General features: G+C 47.1%; 1 protein-coding gene across 3 annotated transcripts in view; it reads left to right on the forward strand.

Moving 5' to 3' along the window:
* RUNX1 (RUNX family transcription factor 1) overlaps window positions 1–18,673 on the forward strand; it is a 244,664-nt gene extending 225,991 nt beyond the window's left edge. For 2 of the 3 annotated variants that reach the window (XM_007446483.1, XM_007446484.1), the window contains 2 exons: window positions 12,436–12,597; window positions 17,899–18,374. In XM_007446483.1, the coding sequence (XP_007446545.1) occupies window positions 12,436–12,597; window positions 17,899–18,374 (638 nt within the window). Of the gene's footprint in view, window positions 1–12,435; window positions 12,598–17,898 lie in introns of all 3 variants that reach the window. The other variant, XM_007446482.1, reaches the window with a different exon arrangement.
* The last annotated feature ends 135 nt before the right edge of the window (window positions 18,674–18,808 follow it).

Here is an 18,808-nt window from a genome sequence, read left to right on the forward strand (position 1 = left end):
CGTGGACGTGCAGAGTGTTAGAGGTGAAGGGACGGCCAGGAACCAGGCAGTGCCGGCTGCCCACTCGAGGCAGGCGCAGTGTGTTCATGCCCCCCGAGGAAGGGTGCTAGAGGGATGCGGGCGGGTGACGCCCCCACGGGGTCTGGCCTCCTGGTCCTGCTGCTGGGAATCCCGGGAGCCCGGGCCTGATGTGTGGGAAAGGAAAACCAGGAGCGTGTGGGTCGGGAAGGGAAAGTTGGGACAGGCCGGTGGGGACAGGCGGGGAGGACGGGACAACCAGAGGCAGCCGCTGCCTTGGCCGGCGCGCACGTGTTAGGGGTTGGCGCCCCAGCTTGGGCGTCACTGCACTTCCCTTGGCAGAACGTTCTTCAGGCTGGGAGTGTGGATGGAAGCTCTTATTAGAGAGCGAGCGGTTGCCATTCAAACTGAATCCCAGCCCCGAAGGTGAAGAACCATGCATCCTCGATTTCCAAGGCTCGGCTCTCCGGTTTCCGTGCAGCGGCTGGCGGGCGCCTTCCGCAGGGCAGGGTGGCGGGGTGCTCCCGCTGAGCGAGGCTGGTGCTCGCCGGGCGGAAAAGGGCTTGTATTCGGTTTGGCAGCCTGTGCAGGTGCCGCGGGAATGGTGCTCACGTCGATGGTGAAACCATGTCTCCCCAGGTGAGGGGCTGAGGGCGTTTTGCACCTCCGGCCGAGGCCGAGGCGGGCCTCGTCCTGGCGGCTCCGTGGGCTGTGCCCGCCCTCCTCCCTCGTATGGGGTACTCGGGCCTGAGGGGCACGGAGCAGGCCCTCTCTGGACACGGACTCTTTCTCTGAGGGGACAGGAGAGAGGAGCCTTACTAGGAGCCAGATGGTGCATTAACGACGCTGGAGTCCAGATAGCGTTTCATCCCCCCAAGCCCCTCACAGGTGCGGAAACTGAGTCTCCGAGGGCTTCAGCTGCTGGCCTCAGCACAGGGTGAGTGAGGGGCGAGCGGGGTCTCAGTCCTCATCTCTCAGACTCCCAAACCCTGCCCTCGTGCCCTTGTCCAGGCCCTTTCTCCCTGCGGGGCAGCTCGGGGACGAGGTTCCCAAAACTCGGAAATGTTTGGAGCCAACACACACCAAAGGAGAGTTCAGTGTCTTTTGTGTTCTCTCTCAGCATTCTCCAGGCGGTATTTATTGCACTCCCTTTTTCCCCATTCATGAGAGTTCTTCTGGTTTTATTAGGACGCCATGTTTCCGAGTTTGCTGCTTAAAATCAGAGTATCTGGTGTAAAATCCAGTACGGGTGCACTGGGGCACCTGTCACATGAGAGCACAAGACACAGAGGCTGCTTGGCCGGGCTTCGAGCCACTCTAAAATTTGTGTGTAGGCTACAGCCTGGAGCTCGAAAAGTATGGTGGAATGGATTTGCATCATGACTTTACAACAAATAAACAAATCTCATAATAATAATACAACAGAATTTGTCAAAAGGTCCTAACTTTTTACAAACCCGCAGAAGTGCTGAAGTAAAAAGTTTAGCACAGAGCCGGAGGGGGGTGGGCGGCGCTCAGAGGCAGCCAGGCTGCAGGATGGCCTCACGGGCACCTGCTGTGCGTCAGACGTCCTTACGTGAGCGGCGGCCTTAAGAGCATCCTCCAATACTGACAACTCACGGGGCAGAGGCGGGGCAGGGGCACTCATCTTACGGCCCCTGAGGTCCCAGTGATAACATCACTCTTTTTTTTCTTGCCTGCTGCCACCCTGAGGCATTTCAAGGACCCTGGCAAAGCTTCAGCCACGTTACTTGATAGGATCTGCCCAAGGGACGGCTGTTACTGTATCTACTTATTCAGAGAGATGGCTGCTCCCCCGCCTACCCTCCCTCCGGGGGAGTCCCGTAGGCTCCCCTCCCAGCCCATCGGCTCACGGCCTTCGGTGGTCAGTAGGGACTGTAGCTTGGCTCTGACAGTCTCACGCCCTGGGCCAGAGAACAAGGCTCTCAAGCCTGCACCGTCCTCTTTAGAGCACGTGCTGCCCTCGGTGGGATGTTCCTTCATCAAATTAAGTTTCTTTAGCTATGGGCAGTCCTAGGGGTGCCGTGCCTCCCCCACTGGTAGCGTCCCGCTTTTGAGGTGTCAGTAATTTGGCTCCTATGAGTGAGGGTCCTCATTTCTGCACCAGGGGCTCGGTCCCAAGCTAGAAGCTGCCTGAGATTTCCCAGCCCTCGACAGGTATCTCTGGCTCATCCCTTTCGGGAACTAGCAAAGGGGGCGAGGGTGCTGAAGAATGAGCGGTTGGGAGCAGAGAGCCATTTTTACCCTCCTCCATGTTTTGAGATTTTTTGTTGGAGACAGACATGGAGGAATGGACAGAAATTAGCAGGGTGGTCGTGGAATAATTTGAACATGGCCGTGATGGCCTGGCCTTACAGGAATCTACCCAGCCCATCTGTACAATCAGTTCAGGCCTGGAAAGTGTGTAGGGGGTCAGGGGGACAGAGGTTCAGAAAGTGAGGGTGCAGAAAATCTTTACGGGAAGATGTCTGCAATGGATGTTTGTCTGACAAAGGCCAGGGAAATAACTTGTCTGCGAGGGAGGACAGAGCAGAGACCAGAAGGTGCCTTCCTTTCTCTTGGAACCAAGATCCCTGCACCCCATGTGACCTGAAGGCCACTCACTCTCCCCCAGACTTAGGGAGTCAGTGCTGGCAGAGAATCAGAGGTGTTATCCAGACCCCCATCTTTTCTAGAAGCCAGTGACTTGTCCCCAAACCCTGCCTTGGAGACAACTGTGCCTGAGTCCAGAGCCTTTTTCCAGACGCGGCTCAGACTGATCTGGCCGAGGCGAGAGGCCTCATGGCTGGATTGGACTGTTTCCCCTGGGACTGTCTGGCACGTCTAACGAGGAATAGCTCTTTGCATTTACAGAGCGCCTTTCATCTGCGGCTCTCAAAGCTGCTCCACAAACAGTAATTAACTCTCACACCTGCGAGGCAGGTGAGTCTGGTTACCCCCATTTTTAGAGATAAAGAAACAAAGGTCTGAGAAGCAAAGGGCTGTGGTAAGCTGCCGGAGTTGGCGGTGGCTCTCGTGTTAGGAACCAGCATTCTGGACTCCCAGCGCCCCGACCACAAAGCCAGGGAGCCTCTCCTGGTCGGGTAAAGAGGATGGGTCCCCAAAGCAGTGAGGAGTAGGGATGTGGCCACACAGCTCCCTTCTGCCCTCCCGCAGGTAGCCTGTCACCTCCCGGGCCCACCGGTCGGCTATGAAGACAGGATCCCTCAAGACCCCAACGGCCTTTAAAACGCAGCATCCCCAGGCAGGCCTCTGCCCCGGCTTGGTGCTGGATGCTTCCCTTCAGAGTAATTGCTGGAACAATGAATGCATCCTAGCTGTACATGACTAACCAAGATGTCTTCGGCCAGCAGAGACAAACGGTTGGCAGATACCGGAGCTCTTTCACAACTTCTTTTTCCAGGATCCAGAGCTGGTGGGAACTGACTCACGTTAGCAGGGTGTTTCACTGATAGCAACACCAGGCTCATTAGTGTCTCTGCCTGGGTGCACCACTATTCCTGCTTGTTGTTCTGTACTACACTTGTACTGCACAGGCCGGAGGAAACAGCGCTTCAGACAGATGGTGGGACTTTCAGGGAAATGCCTCTTTCGTAGCAGAGAAGAACACAGGTCCTGGGGCTGTGAAAGCTGATATCACATGGTTCTGAAGGTAGCAGCAGAGCATCGGGGCGGCACCCTTTTTGTTCACAGGGGAGGCCAGATCTTTCTTCCAGGGGTCCCAGACAGGGAGATGCAAGCCACCACCGGGGCTCGCCCTGACACATCGCCCTGGAAACTGACTCACATCTGAGTCCTGAGTCACATCCTGTTGTGTGTTCTCGGGCATCCAAGGGGGCATTACACCAGCTGCCCACGACTGAGGTGAGCTTGGAAGGCACCCTGGGAACTGCCCTGCCACCTTCCAAGCTGAAAGGGGCGGGGGGGGGGGGGGGGAACCCTCTAGGGAAAAAACCTGAGCCGCCTGGAGGGTTTATATGTTCACCACTTAGGTTTGGCTCTTAAAAACAGACATTGGGGCCTTGACGCATATGTAACTTGTCTGGTCTTTGTTTTTAAGCGGCTCTGAAAGGTGTCTGAAAGATCAGGTCTTTAAAGATATCAGCTAAACAGCCAAAGGAAAGGGCCGTCTAACTCTAACCAACAACAGAACCCATCAACCTTCTGGCCCCAGGCTGAGGAGGTCACCCAGCGCGCGCACGTGTGTGTGTGCGCGCGCGCGCGCGCGTGCGCGCCTGCTTGCCTTAGGCGACCCAGGTTTTGAGGGTGGGTGTTAAAAAGCCCACAGACGTAGGTGCTCAGAAAACCAGCAGGCGTCTCTGGCCATCCTCTTCTATGGCCCTGCGGGAACGTGAGGACAAAGTAGGACATTTTAAACTTTTCAAAGAGTGGCTTTTGGTTTTTTGTTCACTTTCTGCTGCTTTCTTGTATTCGATTTCTTTGGTTTCTACTCTGATTTTTATTCTTTCTTTCCTTCTGCTTGCGTTAGGTTTATTTTGCTTTTTCTCTAGTTTCCTAAGGTGAAAACTCATCGATTCTGAATCATTCCTCTTTTCTAATATATGCATTAAGATGCTATAAATTTCCCTCTACGCACTGCTTTCCGCCGCATCCCACAAATTGTGGTGTTGGATTTTCATTCAGTTCAAAAGCCATTTTAATTTTTCTGGAGACTTCTTTTTTGACCCGTGGGTTATTCAGAAGTGTGTTGAAGCTCCAAATATTCGGGGATGTTCCAGCTGTCTTTCTGTCATTGGCTTTTTAGTTTAAATCCATGTGGTCTGAGAGTATACTTCGTATTTCTGTTCTTTTAATTTTAAGGTGTGTTTCATGGTCTATCTTGGTGGATGTTCCCTGTGAGCTTGAAAAGAACGTGTACTCTGCTGTTGCTGGATGGAATTTTCCAAAGATGTTCATTGGGTCAAGCTGGTTGGTAGCACTGTTCAGATGAACTGTGCCCTAATTTTCTGCCTGCTTGATGTATCAATTACTGAAAGAGGCCTGTGAAGACTTCAGCTACAACTGTGTATTTTTCTCTTTCTCCCTGTCTTCTTATCAGTTTGTGCCTCATGTCTTTTGACACTCTGTTAGGTACATACATGTTAAGGATTGTTATGTTTCCTTAGACATAACATTTTTCATCATGTAAGTCCCCTTTTTTAATGTATTTTATTGAAGTAGAGTTGATTTACAGTGTTAATTTCTGCTGTACAGAAAAGTGATTCAGTTATATAAAGACTATATATATATTACATATATAGTCTTTTTCATGTAATTTCCCTTTTTCTCTAAAATTTTTCCTTCTTCTGAAGTCAGTTTTGTATAAAATTAATATAGCTGCTCTGGTTTTCTTTTGATTACTGTTAGCCCAGTCTTTCTCTACCCCTTTACTTTCAACCTGACACTTTAAAGTAGGTTCCTTGTAGACAACACATAGTTTTGTTTTTAATTCACTCTGACAATCTTTCAGTTGGTACATGTATTAGACCATATTTAAAACGATTACTGATATAGTTGGATTAACATCTCCCATGTTTGTAACTGTTTTATATTCGTCGCACCTATTCTTCTTTTCTCCTCTTTTTCTGCCTTCTCTGGTTTTAACTGAGCATTTTATTTGATTCCATTCCATTTTATCTCTGCTCTTGGTGTATCAGTTATACTTAAAAAAATGTTTTTAGTGGTTGTCCTAGAGTTTGCAAAATGCTGTGTACTGAATGTAAGTCACTGTCAGATAACATGAGACCACTTCTTCCTTCCCATTTCTGTCAGTATTGTCATTCACTTCACTTATCCATCTCTTACAACCACCCAATACATTACTATTACGACTTTAAACAGTCATCTTTTGGATCAATTAAGAATAGGAAAAATAAGACTTTACCTTCATTTATTCTTTCTATTATGCTCTTCCTTTCTTTATGTAGATCCAAGTTTCTGACGTATATTATTTGCCTTTTCCCTGAAGAACTTTTTTTTAACATTTCCTGCAGGACAGGTCTGCTGGATAAATTAGCTCAGTTTTTGTTTGTCAGAGAATGGCTTTATTTCTCTTTCACCTTTGAAGAACAATTTTGCTGAATATAGAAGTCTAGGTTGGTAGCTTTTTCCTTTCAACACTTTATTTACTATACTACTTCTGCTTGCATGGTTTCCGAAGAGAAGTCTAAAGTAATTCTTATCATTGTTCCTGTCTGGGCAAGGTATCTGCCCCACACTTTTCCTTTCTGGTTTCTTTCAAGATTTTCTCTGTCTTTAGGTTTTCTGCACTTTCAATATGATATGCCTAGATGTAGATTATTTGATATTTATTTTGCTTGGTGGTCCCCGAGTTTCTTGGCTCTGTGGTTTGGTGTCTGTCATTAATTTTGTCAAGTTCTCAGCTATTAATACTTCAAATATTTCTTCCACTCTGTTTTCTCCTTTTCCTTCTGGTATTTCTACTACACATATATTACACTTTTGAAATTGTCCCAGAGACAGTGAACCTGTGTTAAATAAACTATTGGCAAAAACAAAACAACAACAAAAAATTGTCCCAAAGTTCATGGATGTTCTGACTTTTTCTTTCTTTTTTCTCTTTACCTTATAGTTTGGGAAGTTTCTATTGACATATTTTCAATTTCATTGAAATTCTTTTGTATTTCATTGATTCTTTCCTCACTCAGGTACAGTCTGTTGATGAGCCCATCAAAGGTATTTCTCATATCTGTTACAGTGTTTTTCATTTCCAGAATTTCCTTCTGAGTCTTAAGAGTCTCTCTCTCCCTGCTTACATTACCCATCTGTTCTTCCGTGCTGTTTTCTTTTTCCATTAGAGCCCTTAACATTTTTTTTTTTTTTTTTTTGGCTGAGTTGGGTCTTCGTTGCCGTGCACAGGCTTTCTCTAGTTGCAGAGAGCAGGGGCTACTCTTTTGTTGCGGTGCGCAGGCTTTTCATTGCAGTGGCTTCTCTTTTGCGGAGCACAGACTCTAGGCATGCGGGCTTCAGTAGTTGTGGCACGGTAGAGCCCTTAACATGTTGATCAGTTAAATTCCCTGTCTGATAACTCCAAAATTTACGTCACATCTGAGTCCGGTCCTGACGCTTGTTTTCTCTCTTCAGATTTTTTTCTTGCCTTCTGTCGTGCCTTATTTCTGATTTGGAAGCTGGATATGATGTATCAGGTAACAGGAACTGAAGTAAATAAGGCCTTTGGTGTGAGATTTTATGTTCATCTAACTAGGAGTTGGGCTGTGTTTAATGTTTGCTGTAGCTGAAGGTGCCAGAGGCTTTAAATTCCACTAATGTCCTTGTTTTTCTGTCTTTGGGCTTCCCTAAGAACCCTTCCTTAAACAGTCTGTCTTGCAGCTCCTTCAGCTGTAACCCACTGCTATTATACAGGATCCCATGAAGAGCTGGAGGAGTCCCTAAATGAAAAACCCATGAAAGTGTCCCCACCCCAGCCCCATACACACAGACAAGAATGCAGCCCTCAGGAGTTTCTTACTCTCACACTAGTCTATCTATACTCAGCCTCCAACAATTAGTCAAAATTACCATTTAAATGTTCCTACCAGTTCATGGCTCCAGTGGCTTCTGCTCCCAGCAAGCACACTTCAGTGTAATTTTCTGTATTCACCTCTCTCAAGATTTCAGGGTGGCAGTTTGCCCTATGACCTCAATGCTCTACTAGGTCTGGGAAAAGTCGTGGATTATCAATTTTAGGTATTTTTTCTTGTTGTAAAGATGGGAGTGATAACTTCTAAGCTCTTGACATTTCAGAGCTGAACTTGGAACCAGCAGAACATTTTGACTTGAGTTATCTGATAGGGTCATTTTTTACTCTGAAGACATTTTGATATTGCTGCATCAAAGGTAAAGGCACTCTACTCTCTTATCTCTTATGTATGCTATGGATACTTCTGAGCTCACCACTAGACTCAACCCCCCTTATTCCTAACTCCCCCCCTTCTTTGACCTCATTTCAAATGGAAAGGAGTGGGGCTCAGGATCTCAGAGGAAGGGGGCTGTTTTATCCGCTACTTGATGGATCAAAAAGCTAAAAATAACCCATCATAAAACGGCCTCAGTAAAGCATCTACATCAAAACATTATGTACCCTGGAAAAAACAGGATGCAGACAGACTCAAACTTAAATTTTCTAATCCAGTAGTTTTTTTTAACGGAAACATGAGCTGGCTGAGATTGGATCCTCACCTTCTCCGTCCTCACCTCAACTCTCCAGTTTTCTTGCCCATTTACCACTTAATCTCCTGAGTCCAGTTCTTCTCCGGTGCTGAAGACTCTGTGTGTCGTCAGCCTTTTTTCAGTGAACAGAACAGCGTTACCTGAGTCTCACCCTGGAGCAGGTGTATGTGGCCTTACCAATAAGTATCAGAGAAGTCCCTTGGCGCAGATTTCTTTTCCTTTTTAATAATATAATCATAAAAATTAGCCAGACTCACTGAGCATTTAATATGGCCAAAAACGGTGACACCCACTTTATATACAGTTTATCTCACTTATCCCTATTACCCTCTGAAGTAGGAAAACTATGTATCAGAGGAAATCAGTGACTTGCCCAAGGTCATACAGCTAGTTTATGGTGAAGGGAGAATGCAAACCGTAATCTGTTTATCACTTAAATTAGGTGCTTTCCCTTGTCTGTTCCTCTCAGAGGTACAACATAGCATGTAATAAATACCACTAGGGTTCTTATCTCTAACTTGGGAACGGCTGTTTGCCAAGTCCCGTTTAAGGAGGTAATCCAGCTGTTCACGTGGATACAGCCCCCACTAGCCACAACTCCAGAAGGCAAGGACTATAATCTACTCACTACTGAGTTCCCAAAACAGTGGCCCTAATAAAGCAAAAAGTTCATTGGCAAGATGAATGAATGAGGAAGTAAATAACTTCATGAGCCTAAGAGTGAATGAATGAAGTAACTCAGCATGATGATTAATGCAATAGGAAAAAGCCTTTCCAAGCATCATACAGTCCTGGGATCTTCAGTAAGTTCCAATGGGACAGGGACCATATTGGTCTTACTCATAAATTAGCACATGCCTGGCACACAGTAAGTTTCAATAAACTTGTTCTTTTCGGTGGATTGACCCATCTGAGGCATTCCCTTCAAGAACAAGCAGCCCTCCTCTGAAGAATGACGGACAGTGGTTCTCTTCCTCAGCCTATGACTTCTTTCTTGATAACCCCCATCTTATCCCTGTCCTACTTCCTCTTCCCAGAATACACGTATTTACTGTTGCAAGCACCATTCTTCACCTCAAACACCCACCTGATTCTTCCCTAACTCTGTTTAACATACGAGTTAAGCAGAGTAGTACTGTTTGGGACCTGTTTGAATTAGGATCCTGCACTGTCACCACTGAAAGGGGCTTAGAGATCATCTCCTTTCAGAAATGAAAATAAGAAAGGGTAAGCAAGTAACCCAGGGTCATCACACATACAGGCCAGAGACCACGTCTCCTGCCTCTCAGTCCAGTGCTCGGGTGGCCCACAGCACTGTAACTTCCATACCTGCCTTCGTGTGTTCACGGTGGCCCCATCATGGCAAGCACGGTAACTCAATAGTAAACTCCAAACCATATTATTGGCCCTTTGTTTTTTGTTTTGTTTTGTTTTCGTTTTAATGAATAATCCATGTAATAGAAGAAAACACGCGAAACTCCGACATGAGAAGCTCGCCATCACCACCTTCTGGCCCACTGCTGCCAATAAAGCCAAACACAGTTCACTGTGGTCACAGATATGAAAAATGATCAGGGGTCACTGGGTTTTTAGTGCTGTCCCCCAACTAACACGGAAAGGCTGAGTTGTGGTGTGAAGAAGATGTTGAATTTGAAACCATGTGTTAAAAAAAAATCATAGAACCTGGACTTTAATCATAAAGATCATTTTACCAAAGCATATTTTTAAAAGGCTGTGAAACATTATGCAACATTTGCATGGTTTAATTATGAGTTTAGAAAAGCCTAGCACAACTTTTTCACTACAGTAAAACATGACAGAGCATGAATCATGGCATAATACTTTATGCTTACTGTAGTTTTAGACATGGGGTTAGGGGTGCTGGGCTGTCTACACAACAACGCATGAATTACTGTACTGCAATTCACACCCAAAGGGCTTTATGACAATTATAAAACCTCTTGTTTGCTTTTTAAATGATTAAAATATTTGAATACTAGATATATTCACTTTGTAAATACGTGTATCCAGGACATGTGCATGTCTTATGGAAAATATCTGAGTATATAATTTTATTTTCACTTGGAGCAAAATACTTGTAGCAGTATGGGAATGTTAAACAATCTGCTATTGCTATTTGCTTTCAGTTGCTGGAAACACTGTTAGCTGTAAGATTATGCAGGATCTCTGACTGTAGTTGAACACTTATTTTCCACTGAGTCTGGAATGGACAGGCTCTTTATTCCTCGCCATCCCCTCAATTCTCTGAAATTCAGAAGAAAATGAAGACCTTTCTTTAGTAGTAGATTTCAAAGATTCTAAGTTAAAATATTTCCCCAGGTTCTTCAAAATTCAAAATTAAAAAGTCAGTTATTTTAAAGAAAAGAAAGAAGTAGATCAGTATGAGGGAAACCGGGTAGAGGCTCTCGGGAGAAGAGTCGAGAAGGCAGACCTGGCTCTCCATCGACTTGATTCTCTTCTCACGGTGACAGCTTCAAAGGCATAATAGACAAGGGACACTTTAACTGGAAGTGAAAAGCCCCAGAGCGAGGAGGTGTGGACAATGTATAACGAGTAGGAATAACTCATTTCTTTATGTCACGACACACAGAAAACTGACACCTGTTGTTTTCCTAAGGAACTTTGCTGCTCTTTCCGTATTTACTCCCAGCATCATGAACCCCTGGCTATGAAGACCCTTTGGAGTTAGCTAGTTTGCTGTCACCTCTGTCTACAAAGAAGGTGGAACACAAAGAGAAAATTAGCATTTAATTCTAAGACAGAGATGTAAAGCTATCTTATGGTGAGACAGTGGTTGATTTTTACATTTTTCTTACACATTTTGCCTAAGAATAGAAGGTGTTGGGTTTTTTTTTCCTCCTCTGCAAACAGTATGATGCTTTTGAAAACTAAGACTCCTATGAATGCTGGAGTCAAATTTACAAAATGCTTTTTACCTAAATCTTCTGAAGTCAGATCTTTGTCTCTTCTCTCGCCCAGGCCTCTTTTGTTGTTGTTGTTGTTAACATCTTTATTGGAGTATAATTGCTTTACAATGGTGTGTTAGTTCCTGCTTTATAACAAAATGAATCAGCTATACATATACATATACATATACAAATGTTCCCATATCTCTTCCCTCTTGCATCTCCCTCCCACCCTCCCTATCCCACCCCTCTAGGTGGTCCCAAAGCACCGAGCTGACCTCCCTGTGCTATGTGGCTGCTTCCCGCTAGCTATCTATTTTACATTTGGTAGTGTATATATGTCCATGCCACTCTCTCACTTCGTCCCAGCTTACCATTCCCCCTCCCCGTGTCCTCAAGTCCATTCTCTACGTCTGCGTCTTTATTCCTGTCCTGCCCCAGGTTCTTCAGAACCATTTTTTTTTTTTAGATTCCATACATATATGTGTTAGCATGTGGTGTTTGTTTTTCTCTTTCTGACTTACTTCTCTCTGTATGACAGACTCTAGGTCCATTCACCTCACTACAAACCAGGCCTCTTTTAATGGCAATCTGTAAAATACTTGCTCAACATTCTGCCCTTTAAAAGTTGCAAACTTGAGGTCTTTAGAAAAAGTGGAAGACATCTCTGTTAGTCTGGGTTGATAGAGGCAGCTCTGCACTGCCGGGTTTGTGAACTAGTCATCTGGCCTTGTTGCCAGTTTCCTAGCCAGACTTTCTTTTCAGTTATCCCTGGGAGAGAGTTCACCTGAACAGAAAACATTTAAAAGCCACAGAATATTTTTGCCAAAGGTACAAAAAGAAGACCCAAACCCTCGCACTCTTTTGCGCTTACTGAGTACAGAGAGACGGGTGATCGCCTGATAATGATAACCACGATTACTGGTAAAGCTGGGCAGTCAATACGTGCAGTCAACGGTCCGAATGTTAACACTTCTACCTGGAAAGCATAAATCAGCCTCTCTCATCAGTAGTGTGATTAAAAAAAACCTTTGGAAGGAACAGTTAGCAGAGGAAAATCTTCAAGAATCAAACATAAATTATATTTCAGTATCATTTTGGGGGGAAATCATCAGACAAAAGCAAATACTGGGACATAAGGAGGCTTATTCAACACTGGTAAACAGGCCACAAACATGTATTAGATTTAAACAAAGGTAGCTGTTTTTTTATTAAAAGGTTTTATTTTTCTAAATCCTGACCCACTCTACATGTAAGTGACCTCCCTGATTCTCTGCAGATACAAGGCAGATCCAGCCGTCCCCACCATGGTCCTACGAGCAGTCCTACCAGTACCTGGGACCCATTGCCTCTCCTTCTGTCCACCCAGCAACACCCATCTCGCCTGGACGGGCCAGCGGCATGACAACCCTCTCTGCAGAGCTTTCCAGTCGACTCTCAAGTAAGCTGCTTGAAAATACACTCTTTGAAGTCCGGCTGCAGTGGAAGGTTCTGGAGACCAGACGGGATGCATGAACGGGGTGGTTTTGATTGGATACAGTACGGTTTAAAGACAAGGCTGTCTATCTCTAAGTCCCCCGCCCACGCGCTGATTTTCCTTGACACTCAGGGGCAGAGATTACCTCCAGATGTGAAGGTAGAAGTGGCCTGGAAAAAGGGGATTCCTTGGGCGTTTGGGGGCGCTCACATTTGGCAGGCACGGGTGGCAGCTGAAGGGTCAGTGACAGAAAAGGCCAAAGTAGTCAGCTTCTGGGCCTCAGATGGGACTGATCCATCTTGTGGTGGCGAGCTTTCACAGGCCACGTGAACAGCGCACTGGGACACACATGGAGTGGGACGCACATCTACCCCAACGGGACACTCCCAACTAAGAGCCGCTTATATCAGGTTTGAGGAACAGACTGGAAAGCTCAGGTGTCGTGGTCGGCATAATTGTTGTTAATACGTGCTCATTAAACCTAGTCATTTAACCTATGAGACCTTTGGGCTTGGCACTCACCTTTGCTTGTGGGCAGGGAAATCAGAGTTACAGAGAAAAATTCCTTTGTTGAAAGCAAAAAGAAGCAACTCCCTGTTTGGGGCTTTGAAATTGGAGCTGGACCAGACTGTGAAAATACTTCAGAGGACTTCAGCAGTAGGAAGCCTGAGAACACACTTCTGGGGAAGGGCGGCTGTTTTTGCTTTTCAGCTCCTGGAATCAGATTATAGCAGATCAGGGGCAGGCAAAGGGGCAAAGGCATTGCGTCTGCCATTTCACGTGTGGTGTAATGCTGCGTTTTGTGGACGACTGTGATTATTTGAGATTTCCCCAAATGCTTCAGCTTCTTCTCAGAGCTTCACAGAATCCCTCTCAGCTTCTCAACAGCAGCAGTGCTGACACCTGGGACCAGATGATTGTTCACTGTCGGGGGGCAGTCCTGTGCACTGCAGGGTCTTCATCAGTGTCTCTGGCCTCTAGATGCCAGCAGCACCCCCAGTCACGGCAACCAAAAATCACCAGACGTTGCCAAATGTCCTGAGGGCCACGCTGCCCCACAGTTCAGAACTGTCTTCTTGGGCGAGGTAGTGGAATAGGAAAGCCAACTTCGTCGCCCAGTTTCCACATTATTTTCAGCCACTGTTGCCAAGAATTTCAAGGCAGCTGCCGGGCTAAGGAGTTAAGGGACTAGTGTAGGAATTATGAAGCCCATTCAGCTTGCTGTTGTCGTAGAAGCTCTGTCCCCTCGGTACTGGTCTGCTTCCAAAGGCACTTGTCATCTTTCACTGTTTCTCCTTCTTGCTGGCACTGCTCTGCCCACTGGCTGTGGTCTACATCTGAAGCAATTACTGTTTCTCTTGGAAATGTCCCTGCTGTGGGTCTGTCCCTTGGAATTTATTTCATACGTCTTTTGACTTGGTCAGCACCCAAGATCATCGGCACCTGACAGGCCAAGAACCCTAAGGGCCAGCTGTTCTGGCTGACCAGTTCAGATGGAAGGGTGACTTCTTTTTTTATAGGAATGAGTAACACGTGCCCTCCCAAATCCCGTCTCACAGTTACACTTCTGAATAGCCTGGACTTCAGTTAGCCAAGGAGCAATGGAAGGGCATTTTATGGCATGAGGGTATGAGGGAGATAAAAACCGCATCCCATTTCAGCACCCAAGCGTGACCCTGCGCTGTCTTGGAGGGTGGACCCAGGAGAATGCCAGAGGAGCTTTCACCGGTGGCAGGGCATAGCACGGGAGACTGCTCTTCACCTTGGCAGGTCTCCGTCTGAGAAATCGAGGCTGGAGCCCAGGCCTGAAAAGTGTCGTCATCTACCTGTGGGCAGGAGGGGTCTGGGATACTTAAAAGAGAAGTGGCTGCTTTGAGAGCCTGCTTTCCTTGAATCCCGCCCCCCAGCTCAGCTCTGTGCTCTGCCCCTCTCCCCACCCCCAGCGCCACCTGGGCTTCCTTTGGCCGGAGAGACCTGTGCTCTGTGTCTGTCTCTTACCTTTGCAGACAGACTCCACACCTTGTCTGAAAAGAGTTGTCATCTGGAGGTTTTCTTTTCTTTTTTTTAAATAATGTTTAGCTGCCAACCTGGGCGACAGACAGCATGCATTAATCTGAGTCATGCAAGATCCTTTTAAGGCAGCCATTATCTGCTCAGGCTGTTTAATCCTTCGGGGGCAGTGGGAGGGGCCCAGAGTAAGGCTGCTTTCATCCACAACAAGCTGCAGAATGAAGACTTGAGCTGTCATGGCAAATATTTAGCTCCATCGGTGGGGCAACATTTCCAACTAAAATACCTGTACCGCCTAATCCCCAGATTTCCTACTGTTTAAAAGCTCCCTGTGAATATCAGGGGTCCCAACCTCTGCCCACACTGTTACCGAATAAGGGGGCACCAGCCCAGCCAAAAGGACAAAGGAGCTAAGGCCGGGTGGGTGAACTGTGCGTCACTGGTGGGGCTTGCTTGGTAGGGGGTGTCAGACTGGACATAAAAATGAAAACAAATATTTTAATAGGTCACTTGGATCTGAGCCCACCTAGTGGGCCGAAGTTGTTTTGTTATCACAATGTGTGTGTAAAGGACAATTTGGCCGAACGGATGGTCTTCTGTAGCGTGACATTGGTACTATGTGGCCAGAAGAAGAATCACAGGCAACATCTAAGATCTTCCAGATATTCTGCCCACAAGTGAAAGAACTATTTTCTCCTGACAGCTGAGACCATAACATCATTCCATTACTTATGTCCGTGACAAATCATGGGCTCACTTGGGATTCCAGTAACTTGCTGTCATCACCAGGTTACCACACAGCAGTTGGAACAGACTGGCAGAGCATGTCCAGACACAGTCATGAAACAGGGTGACCTTTCATTCATTTTCCAGTGGATTCACCTTTTTGTCTCATGGCAAATGAAGCAAGAGGAATAATGGGTGGAGTCATTTATTTGTGTCCAGAGGATTGCATCAGATGACAACAAATTGACTGTATTTGCTTAATGCTTCTCCCTGGACTATAGAAATCTAACTGGAAAAATGGAGTAAAGCTTCCTGTTAACTCTCAAGTATGTCACAGCTCTCTGTGTCAACACAAACAAGTGACACAGGGCTTGCTCACAGAAGGCCCCAGCGGGCAGGGACAAACCCTGTGGAATGAGGTGCGGCCTGGCTTCAGGACGGGCTAGAGAGTGTCCGTGGAAGGGCTGCCCTAGAACCACTGTCAGTTTGCAACCTTTTCCCTGCCCACACGTCTGACTCGCTTTGAAAAGGTTAACAGGAGTGTTTGTTTCAGAGTCAGACTCCTGGTTTCCTCATCAGCGGAGAGATTTGCTGCGGACTTCTGTTGTTCCTCTAATTACCTCTCTGATGAAGAGTATATCCCCTCATCAGAGGCACCCCAAATTTACAGGAGTTCACTTGGAGGGAGGGAAGGGGAGGGGGAGAGAGAAAGAGAGAGCGCAAGAACGAGAACACTAGCTCTCCCTGCTGGAATAACAGGCTTGAAATATGAGGAAGCTGATCAACAGCCGATGCCATCCAAAAACAGATTAATCCACCCGATGGCTTTCCTTTCATAGCAAGGTTTTGGCTCAGTCAGGTTTCTCTGTGGGCCTAAACACAAAAGGACACAGGCCACATGCCATCTTGAGCTTGGAGTTATTTTGTATGTTGATTTGAGAACTGATAAATTTTAAAACATTCAGTTCTTGCCTCTGCTCTGTTTTGTTGCTGTCTTTTGGGTTTGCTGACGTAGACTACGGTCCTGGCCTGGTCATTTAATGCATAATTCTGAAAAACAGAAACTACCCCAGGACACCATCCTACATGCACAGTGGTGGTTCTCAGTGGGGGCCGGGGACTTTTGCCCCCCTCACCCCTACCCCCAGGACATTTGGAAGGTCGGGAGACACATTGTTGTCTGTCACAAAGGGGGGAGTGGGGCTCACTACTGACATCTGCTGGGCAGAGGCCAAGGATGCTGCCAAACATCCATCCCAGGCCCACATCACCCCAACAAAGCTGGCCCCAAATGTCAGTAATGCCACTGTTGGGAAACTGATCTACAGGACACATCCTAACACCCAAACCCCCGAGTGGTTCCCAAGGGCAGCCTGTGGTTAAGGAAAACGCAAAAAGATGCCACAAAGGACAGCCAGAGCCAGTCCGTGGAATGGTAAATGCATCATCCTAACCAAATGAGTTTTATAGACAAAGCTTTGCCATTTCTGGTAGAATTTCAACATGTACAAAAACGGAACAGATAAGTCAAGGTCCTGCTGCCACTCCTCTTAACAAACAGTTGATGCATCTTAGAGAAAAACACGTGAAACTGACGCTGTACTGTTTCTAAAACTGTGGAACTAGTCTGAAGGTAGATATGGGAGATAAAGAGTGATGCGACGGTTCACGGACCACCCACTCCCAGTCACTACTATGGCGTGCATCAGCTTCAACCACAGGAAACGGCCATTTTTTAACTATTCCGGGCCTACCGAAACAGCAGTTTTAAACGTATTATAACGTATTAAAATGTTATTACATATTAATATTGTTATGACAATACCGTATTACGTATATATATTCTATTAATCTATTAATGCATCCATTATATTAGTTCTAGTGTTACATTGTTTTGTTATATATTGTTATATTAATATCACCGATTAAATGTACATTACTACTGATATATTAATATATTGATTACATAGAGAGGTGGCAAACTTTTTTCCGCAAAGGGCCAGATTCTAAATATTTTAGACTTTCTGAGCCCTCCAGTCTGGCCCTCCAGTCTCTGCCATGACCACTCAACTCTGCAGCGGTGATTTAAAAGGAGCCATACATAATACATAAAAGAATGAGTCAGGCTCCTTCCAATAGAACTTAATGTATGAACACTGAAATTTAAATTCCATATCATTTTCACGTCAGGACATCATCTTTTGATATTTTTTTCCTTTTCAACCATTTAGAAAAGTAAAACTCATTGTTAGCCTGTGGGCTTACAAAAATTGGTAGCTGGTGGATCTGGCAGGTGGGTTTGCCAACCCCGGAGTTACAGAAATATGTTTATATTAAGCAAGTTATATTAAGCAAGTATTATATCATATACCGTATTACGTTGCATCAGATCGTATATTACCATCATCATCGTATCAGCTGTCTGGGCAGCAGCATTCTGGGTAATCCTCCCGCGAGCGGGCCGGAGGGGGAAGGGACGTAGCCTCCTTGAACCCCAGTCTCACGATACTTTTCTCTCCCGCCCTGCAGCCGCGCCCGACCTGACGGCCTTCGGCGACCCACGCCAGTTTTCCGCGCTGCCCTCCATCTCCGACCCCCGCATGCACTACCCCGGCGCCTTCACCTACTCCCCAACGCCCGTCACGTCGGGCATCGGCATCGGCATGTCGGCCATGAGTTCGGCCACGCGCTACCACACGTACCTGCCGCCGCCCTACCCCGGCTCGTCGCAGGCGCAGGGCGGCCCGTTCCAGGCCAGCTCGCCGTCCTACCACCTGTACTACGGCGCGTCAGCCGGCTCCTACCAGTTCTCCATGGTGGGCGGCGAGCGGTCGCCGCCGCGCATTCTGCCGCCCTGCACCAACGCCTCCACCGGCTCAGCGCTGCTCAACCCCAGCCTCCCGAACCAGAACGACGTGGTGGAAGCCGAGGGCAGCCACAGCAACTCCCCAACCAACATGGCGCCCGCTGCGCGCCTCGAGGAGGCCGTGTGGCGACCCTATTGAGGCTGCGCACGCGCTCTCCGTGCGGCCGGGCGTCGTCCCGGAAGCGCCTCCTTCGGGCTCCCGCCTCGTGTGCTCGGGGAAACCCGCGTGGGCCCGGCCGCCGGCCCCGGGGAGCGCACCGCTGCCAACTGCCATGGTGATGTCGCTCCGGGCGGGGCCTCGGGGCCACCTGTGCTTCTCAAGTCCCTGCAGTTCGCAATTGCCCTTGGCCCATCTCAGATTTTTCTAACCTGATGCAACTTGAGGGTGTCCGCTTCACCACGCCGTGGACACGCTGTAAGGCAAACAGAAAGGTTCCCAGAGGGAAACTGTGAATGCTTCTGATTTAGCAATGCTGTGAATAAAAGAAAGATTTTATACCCTTGACTTCACTTTTTAACCAAGTTGTTTATTCCAAAGAGTATGGAATTCGGGTTTTTCGGGGGGGGGGGGGT

Source organism: Lipotes vexillifer, unplaced genomic scaffold (assembly GCF_000442215.2).
Source record: "Lipotes vexillifer unplaced genomic scaffold, Lipotes_vexillifer_v1.1 scaffold1549, whole genome shotgun sequence".
NCBI classification, from domain to species: domain Eukaryota; kingdom Metazoa; phylum Chordata; class Mammalia; order Artiodactyla; family Lipotidae; genus Lipotes; species Lipotes vexillifer.